Source organism: Euwallacea fornicatus, chromosome 26, assembly GCF_040115645.1.
Source record: "Euwallacea fornicatus isolate EFF26 chromosome 26, ASM4011564v1, whole genome shotgun sequence".
Lineage (NCBI taxonomy): Eukaryota > Metazoa > Arthropoda > Insecta > Coleoptera > Curculionidae > Euwallacea > Euwallacea fornicatus.
The window spans coordinates 1,183,966-1,210,716 of record NC_089566.1 but is presented as its reverse complement, the minus strand read 5'-3'; the positions used below and the strand labels follow the sequence as shown (position 1 = coordinate 1,210,716).

Here is a 26,751-nt window from a genome sequence, read left to right as displayed (position 1 = left end):
CTTTGAAATCGCAGCAGCAGTATAAATTTCGTATTTGTAACTCTGTTACTACGTGAGAATCTCAAAGGGAGTTTGCACTACACTTTTTTTTTGTCAAAAAACAACCCGAGATTTCTGTGTTAATTGTTAAGTAGTCATTACATGTACTGACATTCCTGTTAAAAGTATTGAGTTTTTGTACAAACACGTTTTGTATGTTACAACAAGGTCATCGCGCGTTTATTATTGAAATTAGGGGAAAACTTTAAAACAGAAAATATGTATGTTACGTTTTGATGTTTCCAAATATGCAGTCAGAAAAAATGGAGTGTTGAAACTTATAACAACTACCACAAATTATTTTGTTTTATATACTACACACGGTGTCCCAGATAAGAATGCAGTACGCAGCGAGTCAGATAAAATTTACATCTAATGAGAATTTTGATATTTAATTACATGTGTTTACAAAAGGGAAAAATTTGCAACTAAAAATGAAATTTGTTTTGGGATATTACATCTTCGGATAAATACAGAAAATATTAAGTAATGGTTTTCTACAACGCGTTATTTCTTGCGAGAGAGTGTATTATTAAAACTATATTGCGTATATTTAACAACATTGCAAAAAAGCCTTTCTTCACGGCTGTATTGAAACCTAGTCACGATACGTTGTTGTTTACCGTCGATGTTAAAATATTATTTAGCCACTATATGTCATTTTAACACAGGTCAAAGTATTTAGTAGTTTTCACGATCTACTGCAACTATCAATTTAAAGCCTTGGACGTGATGACACGAAAATCCATTAACAATCGTGAAACATCAACATATTGCAGAGTTTGTTGCTAATTATTTAATGATTTAAAGCATAACCGGTTAAAGATGCTACTCTAATTGAATTATGTGTAAGTCAGTGGAGTCCTAGTGGGACAAACAAGCTCTTGAACTATTAGGGAACATTTTTTTAATTGTAGTCTTAGCCTACAATTAAATAAAGAAAGAAACATTAGAATGACTTCTACCGATTTTTTTTCAAATGACATTTTTACTTAATTCTGCTAAAAATACGAATATTCAGTCGTACCTAAAGTATACTACACTCCAATATTACTCTGCTAATTTGTAGTCATTTCTATAATTTTTTATGGTGGGTTGCTTTCTTTGATTTAATATTTTGGAAGTTCAGAAAAAAATAAAAAATTTTGCGGTTGTGTAATGACAAAAACACAATCTCGAAATGGGCGCTAATCACCATTTATCTAAAGTTTTTTCATAACTTCAACAATAAACTCAAATGATAAATGTTAAAAATACAGTGCTTTTGTCGCTGCTACGCACATGGAGTTTTAGTGAGTGCAAGCAAAAGGCATTTGGGCAATTGATAAGTGCCAGAGAGACATACTCATGTTTCTCCCTGCCATTGTCAACGATGAGCTAGAGTTGTTGATTGGCAAACAATATGCCCCAATCCGACGACGGATGTAGTTCTACGTGATTTTGGATGATACAAATTACGTGCATTTATGCAAATTTGAATGCGCGTTCTTCGAGTACAAATCGAATGATAAATTTTAATATAGTCTTATCTCCACAAGCACCACGCTAGAAATGGTATTTTAGAACGTATCAATTGAAAAACGAGCCATTTTTGTGACATGATCTCTCCTCGAATCAAGGCGTACTACTTGCGAGTCAACGACGTTAACCGATCGTTGAGAATGGAGGGGGAAACAGTAGCCTGTCTCCTTCGCACTTATTAATCGCTTAATTGGGTCTTGCTTGCACTCATTAAACTCCATATCCATAGCAGTGAAAAAGGTACTGTATAAAGAACGATCCTGTACATTTTCTCATAGTAACTGTGTTTCAAATTTTCAACAGGTTTTCTATGTTTTGACACCGGCCATCTATCCAACATGCTAAGCGTAAATGCAGCATTTGCTCAAAGGTGGCTCGCCTGGGAAGTAGCGGCGGCCAAGTACATCCTGGAAGGCTACAGCATATCAGATAATAGCGTCGTTTCCATGCTACAGGTGTTTGAATTTCGGAAAGTTCTAGTGTCTTACTACGTTAAGAGCATAATATTTTACACCACGCGTTCTCCAAAATTGGATGAATGGCTCAATTCCGAAGTGATCAACAAAGCCTTGAGGGTTATCTTGAAACCCAAATTTGTCGATTTAGATCCTGTTTTTAATTTCCACATAGATGAAGATTACGACATGAAGTATAATGGAATGACCAAGGCAAGGTTTCTTCAAGTTCATGGTAAGGTTCTTCTAAAATATCCCATTTTAATTTTGTACAGGTCTATAATATATTACATATTTAGAGATTATCTAGATCTATCTAGAGTCAATAAATTTGTTCATAAAGGGTAGTCATTGAACAATACTCTCAAATAGGCAAAAAATCATCAGTTATGTAAAAAATGTTTTTCGAGCAAATAAATTTTTAGGTGAATGGATCCATTATTGCCTAGAAAAACGAGGAAATGTGTCCAAAAAGCAAAGAGTTATCTTACTTTGTTTCGCCTTAAGTCTCTTGGGCCGTCGGACGTTGGGTGCAGTATCCCAAAACACAGTTTCCAGCGTTGAATTCTTCCTCTACGGCCTACACGCTTTATTTAAGGGCGATTTTCGCATAACTTGCGCCAGAGACGAGTGGGTGTTCACTGATATGGATCTCCTCAAATCCGTCGTTGCACCTGCGGTTCGTATGTGCTTGAAACTGCATCAAGACCATTTCATGACTCCAGAGGAGTACGATATTCTACCGGCTTTGTATGACGCCATATCAAAGCACGACGAGGAGTTGGTAATTAGTCATGAAGGAGATCCTGCATGGAGACATGCTGTTTTAAGCGGCACGCCCAGTTTGTTGGCCTTGAGGTAAGTGGTCATGTTGAAATTGGTATATCACATTAATATTCACTTATATCACGGAACTTCCATGGTACACGTAAGCTTACCAGGATTTCCACGTAATGTGCCTATATAACATCCGTTAAATCAACATGAGTTAAAGTAGAAGCAATTATTACATTGAGATCTGTGAAAAAAAGAGTTTTAATTATTAACGTTGGATATGGGAAATAATTCCTTAAAATATTTTGAAAATGCAAAGCATCATTTTTAATATGTATCTTATTCGTCGCCTCAAAAAACCACTTTATCAATTTTAAATCTAGATACTTCCAGAATAATGGAAAAAAATTGATTAAAACCTCAACTTTCAATATCCCGTACATTTCCCAAACTATCAGCATCCGTCTAAGGATCGATTGAGTTAATTTATAAAATCATATAATATTAATAAACCATTTGACATGTAGTATCGCCACTTTTCGGACGTCGCATTGTTCTCGGGCCACCCTATATATTGATACTTTACATGGTCGTTCTTTTGGAGGACCTTGGATTAGACTTTTTCTCAATCTTGGCGCTGACCAGTCTGGTGTCCGAAATATTGTCTTCTCAAATACTTATTAATGTACAGTGTGTCTTATTTTCAATTATACAGAGTTTTTTTTTTATAATAGTATGTCCCTATTGAAAGACATAAACTATGATTTTACACAAGACATTCATATAAACGTATATCCCCAAGTGATTGGTTACTTACCTACAAGGTGTTTCCATTTCGAGAATTTTTCTATTTTTGCTTTATTATTCCAGGATTCTTTTAGATATGTTGCTGAAATTTGAAATGTTGGTTATTTATTACGGCCTATATCTTTAGTTATACCAATTCATTGTAAAAATCTACGGGGTGATATTTTTTCAGGGGTCAGGAATATTTCCTCAAAACTTTTTTTGAACAATAATATTCAATTCCTTGATCAATTTAGAAACTCTTGTATTCCTTAAATTTTGTTGCAAATCAATAACTTTAAACTTATGTGGGATCTTTAATCATATAGAATCTTGGTCATCCTTTGCTCCGGATCATTCTGTTCTATATTCTTCTTACCAACTTTAGTGTTTGGTTAACGCCCTGATTTCCTCTTCTGAAACTGAAAATATCTTTTTAGACATGTATTTGATGAGGGGTCAGACGAATACAAGATCATAATGCTTAATAAGCGCTTCCTAAGCTTTCGGGTGATAAAAATCAACAGAGAATGCGTCCGAGGATTGTGGGCCGGACAGCAACAAGAACTGGTTTACTTAAGAAACAGGAATCCCGAACGAGGTGAGTGCAAAGATATATACGACAACTACTGACACTTTCGGTCAACAAAGATGTACTGAAATGCTGTGAAAATGTGCGAAATTCGCGTAAAAGTTTAACTACTAGCAAGAATTATAGTGTTAAAATTGGTAATGGTTCCTCCAAAACACATTTTCATTATGTTAATTTGCGCTTAACAATGTTAATAGTATTTACAATTTAAAGACAATACAGAGTCCGACTTAAATCTATATTCTGTCTGCGTGTATTTAACCAAATAGGTTAACGTAAAAGTAGAATTAATAAAAAGTGCAACATGAAAAATTAAAAAAATAACTGGGTAGCAGGGAGCTAATGAAAATCGAATAAGACATGGGGGAAAGTAATGATCTGTGCAAATTTAAAACTGCGCATGTGGGTTAACTACTTTGTCAAGTAATCATAATAAATCGTGCACTTCATAAGTTTTTTAACTGTTCGCTTTTATTAAATATTCGAAGTGATCTCCGTTAACATCCCTACAAAGATTAATTCGACATAAAAAGTTAAAATGGACCCTCGCCATCAGTTTCTCGTCGTTTCTTAAAATATCCGCTGAATTTTGAATTCGTCTCTACAAATCCTCTTCGTTATTTACGGGCGTTAAGTATACCCTGGACTTTAGAGTTCCCCATAAAAAATAATCAAGTGGAGTTAAATCAGGAAAGTGTGGTGGCCAGATTACCGGTGCATCATTTCCTCTACCGATCTATCTATGTGAAGATCACTTCGAACTTTTAATAAAAGCGGACAGTAAAAAAAATGCAATTACTTATGAAGTACACGATTTATTAGTTAAAATTGTATTTTCAAATAGTCCACGAGGTATTCAACTGTACGAATAGTTACTGCACTATAGATGCGGCGAACTTTCAAAATCAAATATCTTAAGAGAGAATGCTTGTACTACTTCTACCTAGAGACCTTTTGTTCCTAAAATACGTAGGAAAATGCAACAAATAAATTTTATACCGGGTGATAAAAAAGTTATGCCTTTTAAAAGGGGTTCATCAAGCGCTGACAACGCCCTCTACATTGTGCATCGGAAATGTATACGGATTCTGATTTATCACCCCTAAAAACCTCCCGATACGACATTTTGTGTAGATAACAGCATTACCAACGAAGTAATATTTTTTTTTTGATTTTTTAATCTTAACTTTGACACCCTGTATTTCGAAAACCGTCCACTTTTGGATTAGAGAAATTAGGTTAAATCATCATATTCCCACTCCAGGAATATGTGATAGGATTTTGTACAGACCTTTTACAGACGCATTGTAATTGTATCTATGTATTAGATTTTTGGTGCGTTAAGGTCACTGTTTGTATATATTTTCAAACTAGTTAGATTTACAATACATATAGCAATTTTTTTGGAAACGCATCGTTTTGGTTTTTTCAACATTTTCAAAAACCAGAGGCGAAAACATTAATCAAGCAAACGGCTATATCGTTTAACGAGATTGGCTAGAACTTTCTCCATTTAACATTTTCTTTAACCATTTTAATTTACAACACCCCGACGTATGTATACTTCACTAAAAATGTCCACCCTGTATTACTCCATGCTGGTCATAAGATGTGTAGTAAAATTAATGATCGAAGCAACATATGTAATGTGATTTGCGCTCTTTGTCGTGTTCGTTGCGGCGATGTCACAACCCACAACTAACTAACAAACAAAATAGCTATAATGCAAGGGAATTATTCTATCTTCCCATTTTAGTTTTTAAGTACTTATTGCTTATATTTTTATTTATGCTTTAAGCCATTTTCAGTCTACATTTTAAATTTAACATCGGTACAATATTTGAAACGCCTGTACATACAGGGTGTCCAAGCGAACATTGAATATAGGAGATTAACATGGGAAATTGGTTTTTATTTTTTTGCGCATGTACGGATTATCCAATTGAAAAATTTTTATATGGAGGTCATAGTATGCAAGACCGGCTATCTTTCAGTATTTTTTTCAGTCTTCTAGTTACAGCCGTTTTGGCTCAAAACGCCTCCAAAAATCAAAAATTTGAATGTCCCGCGTAACCGTTCGGCGCCATGATTGGTCAGAATTAATGTCAAAACACAATGTCGCCAACAACGTAAGCGTAAACACCCCATTTCAAATTAATTTTCCCTTTTTGCTGATTTCTAACTTATTTAAGAATTAATTCAGGGAAAAATCAATGGAAAACCTGAGGATAATTATTATGTGGTCTGCTTTGATGTCCCTACGGTAAATACGCAAGTTTTGTTTTGAATTAAATTTAAAATTGCCCGCGAAGATTCTGTCTAGTAAGTGAGATAAAAGGTTAGGTTATGTCTTTGTGTTATCATTATGGGGTAATAAGAAACTTGCGTATTTACCGTAGGGACATCAAAGCAGACCACATAATAATTATCCTCAGGTTTTCCATTGATTTTTCCCTGAATTAATTCTTAAATAAGTTAGAAATCAGCAAAAAGGGAAAATTAATTTGAAATGGGGTGTTTACGCTTACGTTGTTGGCGACATTGTGTTTTGACATTAATTCTGACCAATCATGGCGCCGAACGGTTACGCGGGACATTCAAATTTTTGAATTTTGGAGGCGTTTTGAGCCAAAACGGCTGTAACTAGAAGACTGAAAAAAATACTGAAAGATAGCCGGTCTTGCATACTATGACCTCCATATAAAAATTTTTCAATTGGATAATCCGTACAGGCGCAAAAAAATAAAAACCAATTTCCCATGTTAATCTCCTATATTCAATGTTCGCTTGGACACCCTGTATAATAATGTGTAGTTAGAAATGATAACGTTGCAGTCGGTTCAATTATTTTTTCTGCCATATGATACGATTCATTTATATATTATTTCAGGAAGTATACAAAATGCAAAGCAAGCGTTACGGAATATAATCAATTCCTCCTGTGACCAGCCAATAGGGTATCCAATCTATGTATCCCCGTTAACTACCAGTTATGCCGACACCAACCAGCAGTACTGTTCTTTGGTTGGGGGAGCTGTTACTTTTAAGAAAATTAAGAACTTTATTTTGGAACTATTTAGGCGGTAGATATTGTCAACGCTATATTTGTTAAGAATGTTTAATCATCACTTATTACTATTCCAGAATACGTAAAAGATGCGTAGAAGGTTGTTCTAGTGGTGCATCTAACCGAGAGGAAGTAAGCATGGGCCATGAAGGTGTTTATGCTATGACACAGATTTTCCCCACCGCTGCTCCTAGACGATCCACCGACAGTTTTAGGTCGGCTGGAAGTATCGGTCGAGGTTCTAGTCTGAGTAGAACGTCTTTAGGTAAGAGGCACAAGGGACTGTGCTTACTTTAAGATAGCCATTTTGTATTTTTATATTGGAGGTCATAGGTTTTTAGATTGACTCTATTTATAAAACTTTTATATGTTTCCTCCTACACATATAGTATGACAGGCATTTGACATAAAGCTGATTTTTTAAGAAATATAAGCTTTATGGTTGAAATTGTTTTAGGGGGCAATCGCGGAAGTTTAGTATCCGTTGGGAAACCGACGAGTTCCACTATAGTTAGCCTTACTGGCCTTTTCAAGGAAAAAGAAGAAAGAAATACGCTTCCCAACGAGACTTTGAGTCAAACTCGGACAGAAGGAGATGAACGGTTGGGTAGTGAGATTCGCGACATATCTAGCGGACCCAGTGTGAATGAATTCTTGGGCTCAAGAGTCAAGGTAATTGTGGTTCTAATTTTCCTTACAATCAGAGAAACTCCCTTACGAAATAAACGGGGCAGACATGTTTCTGCATTAAATGCAAGATTGTGAGCAGCCGTTAGAGGGGTACATATAAGAAAATGAAATGTTTCGACGTGCATTATTTGTTTCTTCAAACAACTTTGACGAAGAAAAATTAAACTCACTTTCTCTAAAATTTTAGGAGTTGTACACTCTGCATTTATCATTTTTTTATCTTTTAGGTTCACAACATTTTTGGCTAGATACATCGTTCTTATTCAGTAGATAGCTTCTAATGGACTGAGATGTTTATTAAAAATTCGACTTTGGATCTGAGCGAAAATAAATTTTGACATCCGTCTTAATTCTTTTTGAATACATAGTGCATTTTGATTTTGGGTTAAAGTATCGTTTGAACTAGTTTCGTTTTTTTCCGACGATTTTTAATTTGACAAAAGGGCCCTCCCCCTTAAATAGTCCTTTTTACGTGGTAGAAGAGCTGCAACGTGATCTTTAAATAAGAACTTTCAAGAGGTGCAATAAAACATTAAATTTGCTTACAAACTATCAGAGTGTTAACACAAGGCCGGAGATCAGTGCCTTCGGTAACGGTCGTATTTCTTTTGCCAGGTACCGGTAATTACGAATTTGGTTACTGAACTACATGAATATGGTTACTGCAATTGCAAGCGTCACTATGGTAAAAATAGGCATTTAAATTCCGTTTGGAATGACTATATTTTCATGCCACGTGCCGAAATGATCGCGTCATGTAATGTGTTTCTTAAAAAAAAAAATTAAGTCCATTTCAATTCTATCTAATCAATTCTAGTTGTAATTTTATCGTCACCCTCAAAAATAACTTCAGCGCGTTTTTTGAAAAGCACTCAATACACTTTTCAGAAAAAGTTATTAGAATGAGTTACTTTTCGATATTGACTTAAAGGAATGTCATAAAACCCTAATTAAACGGGTGCCCTTCTATTTTTCGAGCCTCCAATCGCGACAACCGCGTCGGTACTAAGCATAATCAGTTCGTCACTTGGGCCGACGTTGCTTTAATGCCAATAAACGATTTTTTTATTGTTTACCGTCCTCGTCCAAGAACACCTTTTTAATATATCCTTCTAACGGATGCTCAAAACCTCGCATTTTTAATACTCCCATCATTTTACAAATATCACCTTAAAAAAATAATCAAAAAATACGTCCGTTTTGTATTTACTTAGAATCTCTTGAATTTTTTTCATCTAGATAACAGATCCAAATTTGGTCTACGACTGCATAAACTTAGGCCGAAGGATTGACGTTTCTTGGCCTACAGAATACATGCGCTGCAGGGGAGGCAGATCGTACTGGAAAGATTGGCTGCCCGAAGCAGGGATGGAAGGTCCCGTCGTTCACAAGTGGACTCCTTGTCACCGAGATCCTAACAAGAGATCACACGTAGATAGAACAATTCTTTTAGTACAAATTGATGACAAGTTTGTTCCGATTGCGGAGATTGGAGTTCAAGATTTAGGTCCGGAGGTATAGCATCAGGAGAATTTAGGTAATTTTTTCTTCCAAGGGGATATTTATGTCTGTAATAAACTTGCATTTAGGTTTTTTTCTATTGGCTGCGTACGACGAGACTGGAAGGAAAACTTGCCAGGTCTTGGACATTATTGAACCGAATCCATTTTTATCGGATGACATGGTATAGTGTTACTTTCTCCCTGTGGTGTTCTTTTCAAAAACATAATCAACATTCCACGTTGACAAGGAAAGTGTACCTAATTGGTGGAAATCCTTTTACTCAACGTGAAACTATTTTATGATTAAAGAGAAATTGCAGCACGTAACATTTTTTGCTTGCTATAAGTATTTAGCGTTCAGGTCCAAAAATGTTAAACTTTCCTTTAAGAATAAGTATATTATAAGCACCAGTCGTTAAAGTACTAAATTCAGTGTATTAATCGGTTTTGTGTTGGTTTCGGTGACTGATTGAACATTGCTCAACAAAATTGAGATTTACAGGTATTCTGTTTGAAATTTTCATTATTGTTTTTTGTGTTCAACTGTCAATTTGTCTCTCTGATTATGCCGTAAAAGTAGATTAGGGATCAGCTGCAAAATTATGGTTCAAAAGTCGGTTCAGATAAACTCATCCGCCGGTACGTGAAGTATGACGTAAGGATAGTACTGTCGTCAAATAATTCCATTGTTGACACTTGGCGATAGCCATGCTATTCTAATGGGGTGGTTCAAGTACCAGCCGTGTTTAACCAAATCAATTATTAAACTATAATTCTACAACTAAGCCCTAATGTCCTTCCTGATGAAAATGGTTTAAATCTATATTTATAAAACAATGATGGCCTATTTTAAAAATACAGTAGATTAACAAAATATTTTTCCACCTATTATATTGCTGTAGTTACAACTCTGTGTGTCTTTAATAGTTTGGCGAAGTCGAAAATATACAAAATGCAGTTATAAACTATGTTTACTAAAGAACACTGATGCAAAATAAAAATAAAAAATATTTATTGTAAATAAAAAATAATAACTGAAAGAACTTCAACCAAAAAAGTATTCGTACATATAATTGGCGTTATTTATTTTTAATTAATAAAATAGAAAAAAAAAGATTCAATCTTATCTAACGCTTCAGCCTCGATAACTGCTTGTAGATGACGAAGCATGAAGTTAATTAAATTATTGATTATTTCTGGGGAATTTTTTTTCCATTTTTCCTCCAATACCGCTTATAGCTGAGTTTTGTTTTTGAAGCTGATGTTTCCGAACTTGTCTATCGACATGTTCCCACAAATGTTGAAAAGGGCACAGATCTGGAGACTGTGGAGGTGTTTTTAATTGTTGAGGAACATTGTATTGTACAACAACAATTCGCGTATTAGTTTGGATTAATGTTCGGAGGCATTATCTTGTTGAAAGTAATAATCTTCAGTCAATACTAGCTTTGTCGCACTTTGATGTAAATTTTGTGTTAACATGTCTCTACGCATAAACCTATCCTTGATTCTTACGATAAAATGCAGGTTACCCACCCACTTGCAACCATACATCCCCAGGTTAAGGTGTTTCCGCCTCCATGTTTTATTGTTGGTTGCAGATTCTGTGGATTTATGCGTTCCCCTGATTTTTTCTATACAAAATTTGTTCCATCAGTCCAAAAAACATTAAATTTACTTTCGTCTGAAAAAATTGCCTTTTGTCAAAATTCTAACAGCTTGTTTAAGTGGGACCTTGCGAACTCCATCCGTAGTTTTCTACTTTTATAGCTGATCTACGGCTCCTTTACAGATTTTGTACCATGAAAATTACCTTTTCTAAGATGAACTCTGATAGTTTCTAGATGAATACGTTGTCTTGTGGCAGATTCCAATTCGCAGCCAAGGAGGGGGCACTCGCATAAGAGTTCTTTTAATTTGCTTAAAAATTAGATTTTCATTTCTCTCGTTTAGTTTAGAAGGACGCCACGAACGTTTTTTTATTTCAACAAAACCCGTACTTCTAAATCTCTTAAATTTACGTGTATCACACAGTACTGGTCGGTTTTTAAATCGTTTTTCAATTTTTGTCTCTACGACCCATTGGCTAATTTTAAAATTGAAATACTTTCGCACATTTTACAGACATTTTTTCAGAAATGTATACATACAATGAAAAAAACAGATAGTTGAAAGTGTACGAATACTTTTTGAGTTGAAGTATTTCAATTATTGTTTATTCTTATTTGCAATAAATATTTTTGACATTTATTTTGCTTTAAAGAGTTTTTTTTTATTAAATCTAATTTACAACTGCCTTTTGTATATTTTCGACTTCACAAAACTATTAGAGACACATAGCCAAGTACAGCAACCTAATAGAGATGCGAATGCTTTTTTAACCTACTGAATATGTCCCGAACGAAAACTTTAGTTCCTAATATTCAGTTAAATTTACTTTTTGACTTAATTAAACCGAATTAATTTTATTTATAGGTAAGTTATAAATCAAATTCCAGGATTTTTAGTTTATGAAGTGTGTCCTAAATTCAACACACGGTAATGGGGAACTTGCCCATTTTTTATTAAATTAAAATGTTTGTTTATATAAGAAAATAAGGTATTCCGAATAGCAGCCGACACGTCGCTGTATGTGTGCGATGTAATAAATATTTAAAAGTTATTTAATAAGTCATGAAAGTATTACTTTGTATATTTAATTTTTGTACAAGTTCCGCATTATTGAAATTTGTTAAACGATTGGAAAAATGGTAAAATTATGAAAATTGCAATTTGAAATATCCTTTACAATTTGAGCGGAAACATTCGGTTTCGGAGACATGAAAAGAAATGAAATTGTCTCTTTTATTCTTCATCGTTTTCACCTGAATTAGTTATTGGACAGCTGCCAAATATATTCACACTATTAAGACATTTTGTTCCCTGGAATATTTTGATTCTCATAGTTTTTATTTATTGTGAACAGCAAAATAACGTTTTTAAACGAGTATTAGAAGACGTAAAAGCACCAAAGCGGATCAACATTTTTTGGAAAAAAAGAACATTTTGCTGTGACAATATTGTCCATTATCAAATTGATTCGAATACTGACGACAATTAGACTATTTTGTTTTACGAGCGACATCAGAATTTGGGCCGTAGGTGATTTGTTACAGTACGAGATTTTAACTAACGAAGCAACGTCAGGATCGAGCCTGGAGAGGGTTAGCGAGTACCGTGAAAATTCGTACCACTTGTTGACACCTAACAACCTCAGTTAGTTACAATATTATATGTCATATACACTATATTCATATGATACATCACTGAAAGGAGTGTTTTGATGTCTACACAATGGCTTGAAAGTTGGAGATTATGCCAGTCAGAAATAGAACAAAAAATGATTTTTACGGCGACCAAACTATCCACCAAAAGAAAATGTCATGTTGATGTGATAGTTTAACAGTCGTCAAATAAACAGTTTAGGGTAAAACCTAGGAAAAATAAAATACTGGATTATCTGTTGATGTGAAATATCTCTAAAACCGTTAGTTTCAGCTCAATGGCCAAGGGATATTTAACAAGGGGAGGGTCTTCTCGAAAACTTTCTTCTACACTTCCGATTTCGGATTGATGGATCTGACCCGTAAACTTCTTCCCCAAAACATCCATTGTGGGTTTACGAATAAAAATCACTTCGATATTGACTACACAGTTGCCTTAATATTCTAACAGACTGATTTTTTTATATGATTTTGTATATATTTTGTTTATGAGGCTTGAATTTACTGTTCTACGACAGAAGAGTTCGTTGGCGATGAAATGTTTTGAACACTTGAGTACGAATTCACTGAAACATGATGAAATCGAAATCAGTCGAGGGATTAAAGATTTTTCCGTAAATTGGAATTGATTTATTTAAGATGTACAACTTATTTGAGATATAAATAAATGTTAATCTGTGATTTTATTGATTTTCCTGGTTGAATTTTGTGAAGATGTTATAAATAAAGTTCTCCAATATTAGCCTAGACTTCTTTATTACATACATTAAATCAATTTACAAACAATACTCAATGAAAATGTATCGTATAAGGAAACCATAAAAACGGTATTGCTGTTTTTTAATAGAGTGAATTACTTTATTTATGTATGTACCTATTCGACCAATTTATTTACAATTTTACACATGGTAAATAGACCTTTTTAGAAATCTAGAAGTACGATCACACAACGCAAATTAATACATCAACGAGTATGTATTTTTTTTACATCAAAACCTTTTAAGTATGCGTACAAGGTCGTTTAAACTAGATGTCCAACCCATTTTATGTCAAACCAGATGGGTATAGCAAAAATAATTTTTACTACATTAAATAAGATGGTTTAGCGGCATTTGCAACGCCGAATGCCCTTTTGCCTTTTGTAGAAGTGTACCGTCTCCATTCCAGAACTTTGAAGTTCGACGAATTCCGGACAAGTTTCGTGTAAAAAGTTTTTGATCGTCTGCTACTTCAAAAGGCACAAGAGGAGCAAATGTTAACGCGACGTCTTACGATGCATTGTGTGAGCACAGACTTTTAATGAAATCTGGTAGAAGCAATTTGTTATTCATGTTAAGTCTGTGGTTAAACGAAATTCGATGACACTACCGAATTTTCTGAAAAGATCACGCTCATTCGATACGTTATAAGACGATGGGTCAATATTTCCTTGTTCTCTATTTTTTAAAGTAGAAGAGATCCAACATTTGCATAAAACGGGCGGGGTGTCGAGTTTGAATATATAATAATTAACAACTTCAGCGAAAACATGGGGTGTCCTTAATACCAACAGGAGCTGACATCACATCATAGACAACAACTTTTATCGTGTTTAAGTAATCATCACAAAGTTATTTTTGTATTAAAGGTGTCATGCTTAATAGTATAATCAAGTTATAATTATATTATATGATTGATTCGAGTTAAAGTTGATGCAATTAATTCGTTGGCAGTTGGCGAATGGACCTTAAAAATCATAATCAAATGGTGCCTTAATTTTTGCAATTTGGAGGTATAAAGGGAACTTTTATTCAGGTGAGTTTAAGCAGGAGCAGCGCAACGAAGGAACAATAATAGATGTAGCCTACGAACCAATGGAACCTGACGTCACCGGTTTTCATCTCTGTTAACCCATTCGGTTAAAGGGACGTTAAGTGAGATACAATGGTGAACGCTTAATTCCTAGACGATAAAACAAATGTGATTGCACATTCTCGGATTACATTTTGGGAGATGTTGTTGTGTCATTTGATGCAGCAATTCTATTAATTATAAAAATTTATTGATCATAAAATTATATTCTATTTGAATCTGCAGAGGGTTGGTGGCAGTCTTCTGAATTTTTAGTTTAAATTTGTCCCGAACAGTGTAAGTGAGAGATGCTTGGACGACAGTCATGTGCCAAAGGATTTTTTTGTCCTGTATCGAATGATGTTATAATTTTTGTTTTCTTCTTTTTGATGAGTTCTATGTGAATGTGAAATTCTGGTTCTAAACAGACCGTTTATCTCTTCGAGCCATTTCAGAAAATAACAGGGAAAGCACGAAAATTTTCTATTAATCTGGCTCAAGTCCAATAAAGTTTTAAAAAATGTTACAAATTGAACGAGAAATCTAAATTTCCTGAAACAAACGCTCGGGGACCTACGACAAATAGTTTGAGGTAGTGAAAGAGTGTCGGACCCCATCAGGAATATCATCACCACATAGATTTTTCAGATGATTTGACTGCCTGATAACCTAGATTAATACCAAATAACTTAGATAAAATAGGCAAGAAAGTTGGAAACAAAAATTTCAAGTTTATCACCCTATACAGGGTTCGCCATTACTCCGGCCTTGGTTCCTGGTGTCTTTGTATAAATATCAATATGAAATGTTTAGTACAATACTAATTTATATCGGAAAGTTGCATGGTTTAATAATATTTTTGTTTATACAGAGTGTTCCGTTTTCGCTGGACAGCATAAAGTTATAATTTTTTAAATAGCAACCCATAATTTTTTTATGCCGTTTGATGAAACCTTAATTTAGAAGGAAAATACATTAAAAATTGTTTAAACTGGTTGCGGCGTTGCCATATTTATATATATTCCCCCATTTTTAAAGTGCGGATAGAGGTGCATAATCGTGGAACGCCCTGTATATAATGTCTAAACGGTTTGAGATAGAAAAAAACGGTTAGCACTCTAGTTCGCCGACTTTATCTTAAATGAGATAAGGTCGTTCATTGTCCTGCTCTCTCTCTCTCTCTCTCTCTCTCTCTCTCTCGCCGATTCCATCACCCTAAGAAATACAACATTCAAACAATTAATATCCCTAATAGAAATGTACATTAGATCGAACTATTAATGATCTACAAACGCAAGTGTCAATTGAAATAGCAGTTCTTTGAATTCACAGATTTAATTTATTATTTTTTAACGATATTAGAAAAACTTACATTCCGTTTTGATGGAGAGAAACACTGATAAGAGTGCGACAGAAAATGGCCGAAATTAAAAGTCGATTTCGTGCGTCTCATCTACTATCATGGTTGTTCATAAAACTGACTCTATTTAGGCCGCCACAGTAGTACCGTTCAATTTGCAAATTTTCAACCAAAAACTGTCTTCAATTTTATGAGATACGTAAACTGTGAGATTATTTAAATTATTTTTCAGCAGCTCTAAACCAATAAAAATACAAAGCTGCACATTTGTATTTTTATTGGTTTAGAAAACTAAAATGGGTCGAAGCAAGCATTGTACTCCGAACAAGCGGAAAATAATTGTGAAAATGTTCGAAGGCAGAAATGCTAACAAATTCGTAGAAAATATTTGACAGAGTTAATAAATGCTCAAAAATTTGTCTTTGGCAGTGAAAATAGCGGGAGAAAATGTGAAAAATCCCCTGCCAAGGATAGACAACTACTGAAGCTGGTAACACGAAAAACCTTTCTAACGTCTACCGTAACAAAAAAAAAACTTTATCGTCAAATTTATACGTGATCTATTAGAAAAAAGTGAATAGCTGCTATCTTAACATCAAGAGGATTTAGAAAGGTTCGTAAACGACCATGTAAAGCGGCTCGCAGCAAAATGGCGCAACGTACTATGGCCTGTTGCAACCAAAGTTGTGCTATTCACTCCGGCAATACTCTAAAGCTGCACGAGACGCCCTTCACTACAATCTTTCAATCCAAAATACACCACCAAAACTATAAAACACGCTTAGTATCTTGAGTGTGCTTTTCCTACTAAGGACCATCCATTTATGTAAATATCCTTAAGAATGTGATGTTATCTTCTGCCGAATGGGATACCCCGTTAAAATGGACTTTATAACAGGCTAACGATCCGAAGCACAAGTCCTAGTTGGCAGAAGAAAAATTGAATGCATCGGTCCGGCCACCTCACACACCAGACCTTAGTTCTATTGAAAACTGATGGATGGTAGTGAAAAAAGCAGTGACAAAAAAAAACACCCAGCGACCATGCGGAGTTGTGACAAGGGAACTGGGCGTGAGAAGGCTATGGATGTTGGGCTATGCCAGAGATTGTAGATTCGGTGCCCAATCACAAATTTAACCTCAAAAAGGTTACTCACCACATTGCTAGTTCAAAAACAGGTAAATACTATAGTTTAATGTATTTTTTTATTAATATAATATATCACTGCTATTTCAATTCACACTCTGAAAAAAAATATATTTTTTCTGTTCTATACTACTCTATATGTTCAAGAGTAAGCTATTTTAGTTGAATAACTTTATGATAATCATAAAATCAAATTTGTTCGATGAGAAAATGTTTTTTTTTCGGTGTGTACAAAAAACTGTGAACTGCTATTTCAATTTACACGACTGTATATAATCTTTTTCTGAAAATTTCTTTTTCATTCGAGGTAAATTGACACCCAAGGAAAAAGGCTGTACGCAACACAATGTGAGAAGTGAGTTTTGCAGCTTCAGCTGCTTGCCCGAATTTCGGTTCATCGGGCAAACGCAGTCTTGTGCGAGAAAATGCGACTTTTCAAGCTCGTTAGGCGAAAAACTGTTGCCGCACATGTGCGGTAAGAGTTGCTCCTTTCAGCTCGCAAGTGCATGCGCTAAAGCAATATACCAACCGCTTATAGGAGGATATTCTAAGAACACCACCTCCCCTTTGAGTTTCCAAGATATTTTCACATTTACTTTCATTCAATCAATAATCAAAACACGTATAATCAATAACCGCCACACTTCGAAAGTTGAAAATTCTGCAATACTGCCCTGTACTCTACTGCAAGAATGTTAAGTTACCTTCCGCTTAGAGTAGAATTCGGTATAAAAAAAATGTTTGAACTGATACCACAACAACTCAGAATTGGTTCGACATTGATTTGCTAATTTTTGCTAATTAACAAGACCTACTTGCATAGCTCAAGTGAGGCTGTCTCAGATCGTGTTAAACTATCAGAAGAAAGTATGAGAAGACCAGGAAAAAATGTCAGGTTCAAGATTTGAATTTAACTGGTATCTAACGAAATAATTACATAACCGGAATTAAAGCAAACAAGAAACTGTCATCAAAAACTCAACGAGAATATTAATTAATCAATACGAATCGAGTCATTACATGTAAAATTCAACAAGTATTACATGTTATTGTAACATACCAGGGAGACAAGTCTACCACCAATGGCCGATAAGTGGCAATTATTCATTATAAGAAAATTTATAGGAAGGTTTTGCTATTTACCCTTTCTCTTCTTTCCTCCTGATTTATCCGGCAGTAAATAGGTTTAATCACGTTTATACAGGGTGGTCCCTAAAAGTGATCCGATATTCAAGAGGCCGATTCTCTGGATCGTTTTAAGACAAAAATGTTATATGAACGTATGTTTTAAAATGAGTCATTTCCGAGATACAGGGTGTTAAATATTAAGAAAAATGCAATATTTTTCTTTGTAATTTCAAAATGGCGCAAGAAATTTTATTGAAACTCGGTGTGTATACATAGTGGTTCCAACAATACCTTTAAAGAAAAATGCAATAACCATAGACGTGCGCAGGGGTTAGCACGTTAATCTTTATAGGAATATGAAGAATACGCCACTGGTATTTTCCAAACTGAATAATTTTTTTTATAACTTATTCGAAATGCGCTAAAAATGTCTCTTGTGTTTTATTGATACGATAAGTCGTTTTTGAGGAAAAATACGCCCCGTTGAAAATCTGTGCTGAAAATAGCAGGAAACTTGTTGAAGAGATGAAATTCCGAAAGAGATAAAATTAAAGAATGAGTTTGTGTTGCACTTAAATCGCGATCCGAAATTTTAACTGTTTTTGAAGCAAAAGACTTGGTTAAATTATGCTCATAAGAATTTTTCAAAATGCCCACATTTATGAATCAAGAGACGGCAGAAATATTTCGCATTTGTCAGAAAAAAGGCTTTCGACGACGCACACCCTGTACAAAAATGTTTACTAGAAGAAACTGTTCTTAATGAAATAACTGCTTATCCTAAAACAAACACTAGAAAAAATTGTGTTACATTAAATATCAGTCATCACACAGTTTTAAGAATTTTCGAAGTTAACCAAATATATCCGTACCACATAGAGTGGGAGGTAAGCATTGCTTCTAGTTCATCATATTCAATGACATTTCTGCCAATGGCTATTTCTAAAGAATAGAAGGAATCCCAGGCTTATTAATTTTATTATTCTCTCCGATGAAGGAATTTTTTCTTGAAATTCTATCAGTAGTTTCCACAACAACCATGTATAAGCTACAAAAAACCCACAAGCTATGATAAAAATTGACCACCGACGTTAGTTTTCTATAAATATCTGGGCTGGCATTATCGGAGATTTCCTTATGGGACCATTTTTTCTACCACCACGGCTTGATGGAAATATCTACGGTCATTTTATTGAATAGAAATATTGCTTGAATATGTGCCGATATTGATCTCGTTTGTCTCTTAATTGTGAATATGTAGGTCATTGGATAGATCAGGGAACAGTAGATCAAAACAAGTTCGTGGCCACCCGAAACCCCAAATTTGGATTCTTTAGATTCTTATTAATGGGGACATTTAAAAAAATTAATTTACTCTATGCCCAGTCAATACGGTGGATCATTTAAGACATAGTATAGTGGAGTCGTGTAAGGTAATTCGCAATACCCCTGGGTATTTCTGAACGTGTTGGAGAGTCCACGAAAAAAAGGATGGATGAATGTATTGCGGCAAATGGCGTCCATTTTCAAAAACTGTTATATTGCATCCAAGTTAAAAAATACCACTGGCGCACCCCCCATTTGTCTAAAAACATTAGCATGGTAACCTCTACGCACGTCTATGGTTACTGCATTTTTCTTTAAAGATATTGTTGGAACCACTATGTATATACACCGATTTCAATAAAATATTTTGCGCCATTTTGAAATTACAAAGAAAAATATTATATTTTTCTTAATATTTAACACCCCGTATCTTAGAAACGACTCATTTTAGGACATACGTCTATATAACGTTTTTGTCTTAGATTAATCCAGAGAATCAGCTCTTTAAATGTCGGAACAACCTTTGGAGCCACCCTGTATATCATTCATTTGTCTGGCACCATTGCTTATGAAAATTAATCATTAGAAAAAAAAATCATTCTGTAGATACAAATTGCAGAATGCGGAAAGAGTCGATCCCAGTTTTCCCAGGTACTCCGTCAAATTTAATGTGAAGTTGATATCCTGCCTAATGAAATTTGTAAGTTCTAATCACATCATGACATTCATTTTCATGAAGTTCAATTGAATTCAAACTTTTTACGTATATGTGCAGTTGAATTAATAAATATTCGTTACATGGAATCTCTATCTCCTATCTTAAAATTCATTTTCATGACTCAATGTTTTAGATTTTTTATGGGCTCTATCTGAGTTTTGAGAACATAAGTGCAAATAACAAAAACGCGATGCTTTACAAAATCGTTGTACTTACATTAATAGTTAATACGACTGTACCCTTTGTAGCTACAGAGAGAATCAGGATCTGTTTGAAGACGCTCATCAATGATTGTGCCATACGTCTCCTACGTTCTAAATACATATTTATCGAACACACCCACAAAAAATATTTTGTTTTGTACTTTGTGTTAAATATTTTCTTTCTAATCGATATGAAATGGCTTTACCGAGTCAGTCACCACGTTGGCCGAACATATTCCAGAAACCGTTCTTTGTACAGTATTATCTAGTGCGGGCTCAACAACCCCACTCTTTGGATTTTTCTGTACTCAATAAAAAAACTGAAAAAGCCTTTTGATGTAACATTTTGATATTGTACGTAATCTGAAATTAAATCCGAAAAAGTTCGCGACCTTAAAATAAAAGAACTGAAAGTTACATTTTTTCTAATGGAACAACCCGCACATTTCATTTCCTCAGAAACGTGCTCGAAAATGTACGAATATTTGATAAAAGAAAAGTGTTTTTTTAGCATTTTCTTGAAATATAGGATAATACCTAATCAATATACAGGGTGTTTCAGAATAGTATGTCATAAATTTAAGGGGTGATTCTATGAGTGATTTTGAGAAAAAAAGTTTATATGAACCTAAGTCCGTTTTCGCTTTCTGTCTAAAATACAGGGTGCTATATTTGCTATATTTTTTGTTTTTTTTTTTTTAATAAGTCCGGACCTGCATTACTTGGTGGGCATCAGTTAGGAGTAGAAACACACTTTTTAAGAGAAAATAAATTTTTAAATGCAAGCAGTGGCGCCCTCACGGCCATGACTCTGATTATTTTTTGTGAAAAATATGTTGCACCGATACTTAAAAAAAAATCAAAATCGTTTTTAATCGACTTATTAAAAAAAAAAACAAAGAAATGTAACAAATTTTAACACTCTGTATTTTAGACAAAAAGCGAAAACGGACCTAGGTTCATATAAACGTTTTTTTTTTCACAAAATCACTCATAGCATCACCCCTTATATTTACAACATACTATTCTGACACACCCTGTGTGTTTTTTGAGGGCATTTTATTATGATTAAAAATGAAATATCGCTGAAGAGTTGCAAGTCTTGAGAGACTAAGAGGAGACCGCGCAACTTGCTTTAAATCTAAAGGAGGGCTTTTGAGGAGTTAAATAATTAAAATTATCATTATGCTTTAACGCTTCTTGTACGATAATTTGGTTCGTGTTTTTGAATAAACACTCTACCTCCTTTTTAACTATATTATGGTACCTCATTCCAGAGATGCAATAACCCATATTTCGAATGATCTTAAAGCAAACAGAGGAAAAGGGTACTGACAATTCGGTCGTTGTGACAAAAACACCTACATCTTTACACGTATAGAAAAATCATACATAAAATGCAAAGAAAAAATACATTACACAGAACAGAAAACAAGATTGTCCTGTTTGTTTCGTAAAGCAAATAAGGTTTAGAATAATCCAGTTGTGTTGATTGTCCTTAGCAGTATTTCAGTTATTCTTGTCATGTGTGCGCGTTTATACAGGGTGTTTCAGAAACATGTTGTCAAACTTTAGGAAGTCATAAAGAGCGATAAGTTAAGTCATTTTGCCTCATAAACACACATCTGGGAACGAGTCGTTAAGGCACTAGACAAAAAAATTGTTAAAAACGTTAGAGAATGCACATGTTTTCGTATTTACGACTTTTTGCATTTTTGTCTTCTAAAGTAATTGTTAGAAAAGAAAAACAATAAAGTACTACGAGAGTTGTTCAAAATTGCGGCCACCAACTTGCCGACGTGCGGTCGTACGCCGAACCACTTGAAAAAGAACATGTGGATCTTTCAGAATAAAATGATTTGCAGCCAGCACTCTTCCAAGCAATTCTTCTTCTGTTGTTATAGGTTGATAAACTGGTAATTTGAGGTAACCCCAAAAAAAGAAATCGAGAGGTATTAGATCTGGACTCCGGGCTGGCCAGTTAACAGGTCGATCCCGTCCAATCTAACTCTTAGAATATTATAAGTTTAAGTGGTTCCACACGTCGTAAGTAAACTGTGCCGGAGTTTCGTCATGCTGAGACTACATCCTTTGACGGATATTCAATGGAACGTTTTCGAATAACTCACGAAGTACTGTCCAATACCTCTACTAGTCAAACTAATATCAGTTCTCCACTAAAGTGTGGGGCGGCATAATTTCCTATTACGCCAACTCACATGTTGGTAGAGAACTGATAGTGGTTAGACTTCTTAAATGTTTTATGAGGATTTTAGACGCCCCAAATATGACTACTACGGCTATAAAGTAACCTTCGATGAAATGCGAAACCATGAACATTGTTTAACATTTTTAACAATTTTTTTGTCTTGTGTCTTTACGACTCATTTCCGGATATTTGTTTATGAAATGGCTTAACTTATCACCTTTTATAACCTTCTGAAGGTTGGCAACGTATTCCTGGAACACCCTGTATAGTAATTGGTTGGACTTCTTATCTTTGTAATAAGTCCCAGTATAATCGGTTCTGTTACCTTTATTTATTGTTTATATGTATGTATATATAATATGTGTGTTAATTGAACGAGTTTATTCAATTTCAGTTTTTGGTTGTTTGTTACTTTCAAGTATTTTACATCATTTTTGTGGTTAGTTGTGTATCCGTTTGCTATTGATTTTGAAAATTCTACTTTAAATTAGTGATTGCAGAGCGCAAATTGATTTTTGGTGGCATCTGGTGTTACTCTCTATTGTAGAATTATGTCCTTACTTTGCCGGTTAGTATTATTTGAAATCTTTCTATCGCTATCTCAGTCATTTGGTAGTATACAGCAAGTGTAGTATTGTCAGGGCGTTACAAATATGTATTCTGCTTCGCCTATATTTTTTCTTTTTCAATATTTTACATTTTTTTTTAACTCAAAAGCAGCACTAAATGGGACAAAAAATACTATCTTTTGACATTTCTTTATTTCTCTCAATGTTGTTTACGTCATCGGTAGAGCAAATTGGAAGATTTTTTCTATTGAAGCATGGGTTAAGTGACACCTTAAATTATAAATGTATCAAAATTACATTTAATCATGTAATTTGATTTACAAGAAAACGATAAGTTTTTGAGAAAAAGAGCTATAAATAAAAAAATAACTAAAAAATGCAGTACAAATTCAGTTTCAATGTAGATAAATATCATAAACATAAAAAAAAATAGTTTTTAATGGGGAATAAAAAATAATAAGCTAATCGATATAAATTATTATTATTATGAAGTAAAAAAAGAAAATGGTTATTTCGAATAGCTTCAGCAAAAGTAAACGCAGCTTTAACTTTTTCTTTTAACACACGCATAGCTGACAAATTATTACCATCATTGAACACTACCTAACAATTTATTAAAATATCAATAAATTTAACATCCATAAAGTTAGTACAAAATCGAAAACGAATTTTATTATTATTACTCACAGGAAAAGTCTTTCTACTCCCTTGAAGGCGAGGGAGGGGGGTGAAGGGGTAATCCCGTCATTTCCAGATACCACAGATATCAAAAGGATGAGATCCCATAGGATCCTCATGGTGGTAACAAGCTCTAGGCGACATAGTATCATGCTGCCTTTTCTACAAATTTGCGCACAGTACACGCTGTTGTGAATAACATCTCTTTCAGCATAGGCCTAAACAGATTTTCAGTGACTCCCAGATCTTTCAGAATCGTCAGAAGATTCTTCGAAATGAGTCCAGTTGTAAACAGAATAATTGGGACTATGTGCAAACTCCTCATTCCCCATTGTTCTCCGATCTGTTCCTCTAAATCCCTGTGTTTACGGATTTTATGATTAGGCTTTATCGTCAGATTTTTGTTGTTTGGGACGGCTATGTGGATTAGGACCGTATATCTAAGTGTCTTATTCATAAACATCAAGTCTGATCTATTATGAGCTGCCGTACAGTTTGCCACAATTGTATGGTTCCGGTATAGCCTATAGCTCTCGCTCCCTAAAACAGACTTCGGTGCCTATTCGTACCAGATGATCCTGCTCACTTGAAGGAACCCCAGTTTATTAGCCAGTTCCCGATACAATATCTTAACTGTGAAGTCGTACTGCTCCTTATACTCCTTTCCCACCAACACCTGACACCTTCCGGTGGTTTACTGAATGGTTACAGATGCGTTACGTCCATATTTGCATCCATCGTTCGTAATTGCTGTTGCATTCACTGTAGCATCCCGAATAAGATACTTTAAATAGTTTCTGGTTAGCACAACCTGGTCTTGTACTTTCATCAAGTGTCCCTCAGTTTCCGAAATAAATTGTCTCGAGGTGAGGCAATAGCTCGACGGCTTGATATCCAGTTGTTCCTGATTAATCTCATTTGGGCGTTTTCCGTGCAAGGGCTACCCTTGCCAGATCTGAACTTTCCCGATATTGTCGAGATGTCTGGGCTAAGTGATCGGATTTTTCAGGATAAGTGGTCTGCGTCATCCACCTGGCGCAGGCTCCGAAAAAATACATATGTATCAGCCTGTTTATGGAAAAATCCTCTCAAGATGAATTATTTGTGTAGTGTCAAGTTTTGATACTAAGATATATATAGGGTGGTATTTATATCTATGAAGGAAATCACAGATCAAGAGACAAGATTATAAATGTGAATTTATTAACGCAAAATGATAGCATGGCGGACAACAGAGCGCGAGCAAAGCTTCCGAGTTGCTAGAGACCAACAGGAAGAAAAAGCTCCCGTACGTGCTCTACAATTCCCTTAAATATAAAAAACCTATGGTGATGAACCATGGGCGTACTCGGCTAGGGTGTCACTAACGCTATCTACATTACCCGCCTAAACTAAGAGTTCGTCGCCGAGGATTCCACCAAACGGAACTGGGACTGCCCTTCTAGGACCGACGAAGTTTATTGCTGGGAAATCCAATGCGGACAAAGCATATGATTGGGAATTCTTGTCTATCACCTAATGCCTACCACGAGTGTACCCTTAAGGGGATATCAATCCCCCACGTACCCCCCCATTAATACAACTTCAAATTAATATCTACAATCTATAGTTAAATAGTCAACTATAATTACGGCTTAGTTTTACAATTCTACATTTGTTGATCTAACGGTTTCTTAAAGTCTGCTACTCCTCTTCTCCCCATTGGTTGACGTAGAGCAACTCACTTAGCTGCACTTTTCGAATGGTGTTTCTATGCCCTCGATATGGCGGTCCTCACTTTCCGTTCCAAGTTGTTGATGTCAGTAATTAACGACTTCACTACTTTAACCGAGTGGGTAAGTACTGCATAAGCATGGGTGTTACGTGCATAGAACAAGTTTTTTCTGTTGAAATTAGATCATAACGATTTTGTCATTCTCTTGAGGAATTCTGAAGTTAGCTCGAACCTCATAGTTTTGTGACGATAATAATAATAAAATAATATAATAATGTGATAACTATAAAATCAAATTTATATTTAATCTTTTATTTATATCTATTTACAGGTTTTTTACTCAAAAACTGTTCTATCGATTTTAAATCGCATTATACCATTATATGGGGTTCCGAAACACTTTTAAGGTGTCATGTGACCCTTACTTGAATTTTTGCAAAATCAACCATTTTGCCCCATCGATGACGTAAGCAACAATTAGATGACTAAGCACAATTAGAGAAATAAACAATCGTCGAATGATTGTATTTTTTTTCCTATTTCATTGGAGGAAAAGGGAAAAAAGTGTAGGCAAGTCAAACTTTCAGTTGTGTATAGTACACTACTGTGTCGGACGCTGCTAACTGATTTTTTAATGTCCATAAATACACTTGCTGATTTTCTACTATTTAGATACATTGTTTACATCTTTTTTTTTGTCAAAATAAAGAGTGAATGAATAATCTCTTATTTTTAACGTTGTTTTTTTATTATACGTTCAAAAACATTATTTAGCATCGAGAGTAATGTAATAGATGTGTAGTTTTGTGTTCCTGTATTGTTCAGTTCATTTTTCGGGGTAGATTTTATTTGTGTATTTTAAAATACATTAAATGGAAACTTTATTTTTTGTTTAACTGTTACAGGATGGTCTAAATTCAATGAGATTTGGTGTTCTATTAGAATCTAGAAAATTTATTAAAAACTGATATAAATTTTCCAGACTTGAGTTTAAAGACAAAACAATTGGTATAAGCCGGATTTTTCTGTTGCTTTGAGTTATCTCTCTACGGGGGGTTTTTCAAAACTGCAGTCGCAGGAGATCGCCATAACTCGTCAATCCGATATGAAACAGTGAAATGATTAATACTTCCTTGAGACATTTTTGCGAGGAGAATTTATTTCTAAAAAGTTGAAACGA

General features: G+C 34.6%; 2 protein-coding genes across 10 annotated transcripts in view; one reads left to right on the top strand and one right to left on the bottom strand.

Annotated features, from left to right (window-relative positions):
- The window catches only part of pcx (pecanex), a 53,375-nt gene extending 40,502 nt beyond the window's left edge, over window positions 1-12,873 (top strand). For all 5 annotated transcript variants that reach the window (XM_066296843.1, XM_066296842.1, XM_066296841.1 and 2 more), the window contains 8 exons: window positions 1,864-2,250; window positions 2,441-2,873; window positions 4,016-4,176; window positions 7,058-7,250; window positions 7,312-7,499; window positions 7,692-7,906; window positions 9,164-9,461; window positions 9,514-12,873. In XM_066296843.1, the coding sequence (XP_066152940.1) occupies window positions 1,864-2,250; window positions 2,441-2,873; window positions 4,016-4,176; window positions 7,058-7,250; window positions 7,312-7,499; window positions 7,692-7,906; window positions 9,164-9,445 (1,859 nt within the window). In that variant the 3' untranslated portion in view covers window positions 9,446-9,461; window positions 9,514-12,873. The remainder of the gene's footprint in view (window positions 1-1,863; window positions 2,251-2,440; window positions 2,874-4,015; window positions 4,177-7,057; window positions 7,251-7,311; window positions 7,500-7,691; window positions 7,907-9,163; window positions 9,462-9,513) is intronic.
- The window catches only part of LOC136347141 (homeobox protein unc-42), a 59,520-nt gene continuing 35,043 nt past the window's right edge, over window positions 2,275-26,751 (bottom strand). The window contains exons 8-10 of one of the 5 annotated variants that reach the window (XR_010733449.1): window positions 3,730-3,997; window positions 3,607-3,678; window positions 2,275-3,530 (exon numbers count right to left, since the gene is read on the bottom strand). The gene's annotated coding sequence lies outside the window, so the exon portion shown is untranslated. Of the gene's footprint in view, window positions 3,679-3,729; window positions 3,998-4,046; window positions 4,178-13,487; window positions 15,735-26,751 lie in introns of those variants that run through there. The other 4 variants (XR_010733450.1, XR_010733451.1, XR_010733448.1 and 1 more) reach the window with 4 other exon arrangements.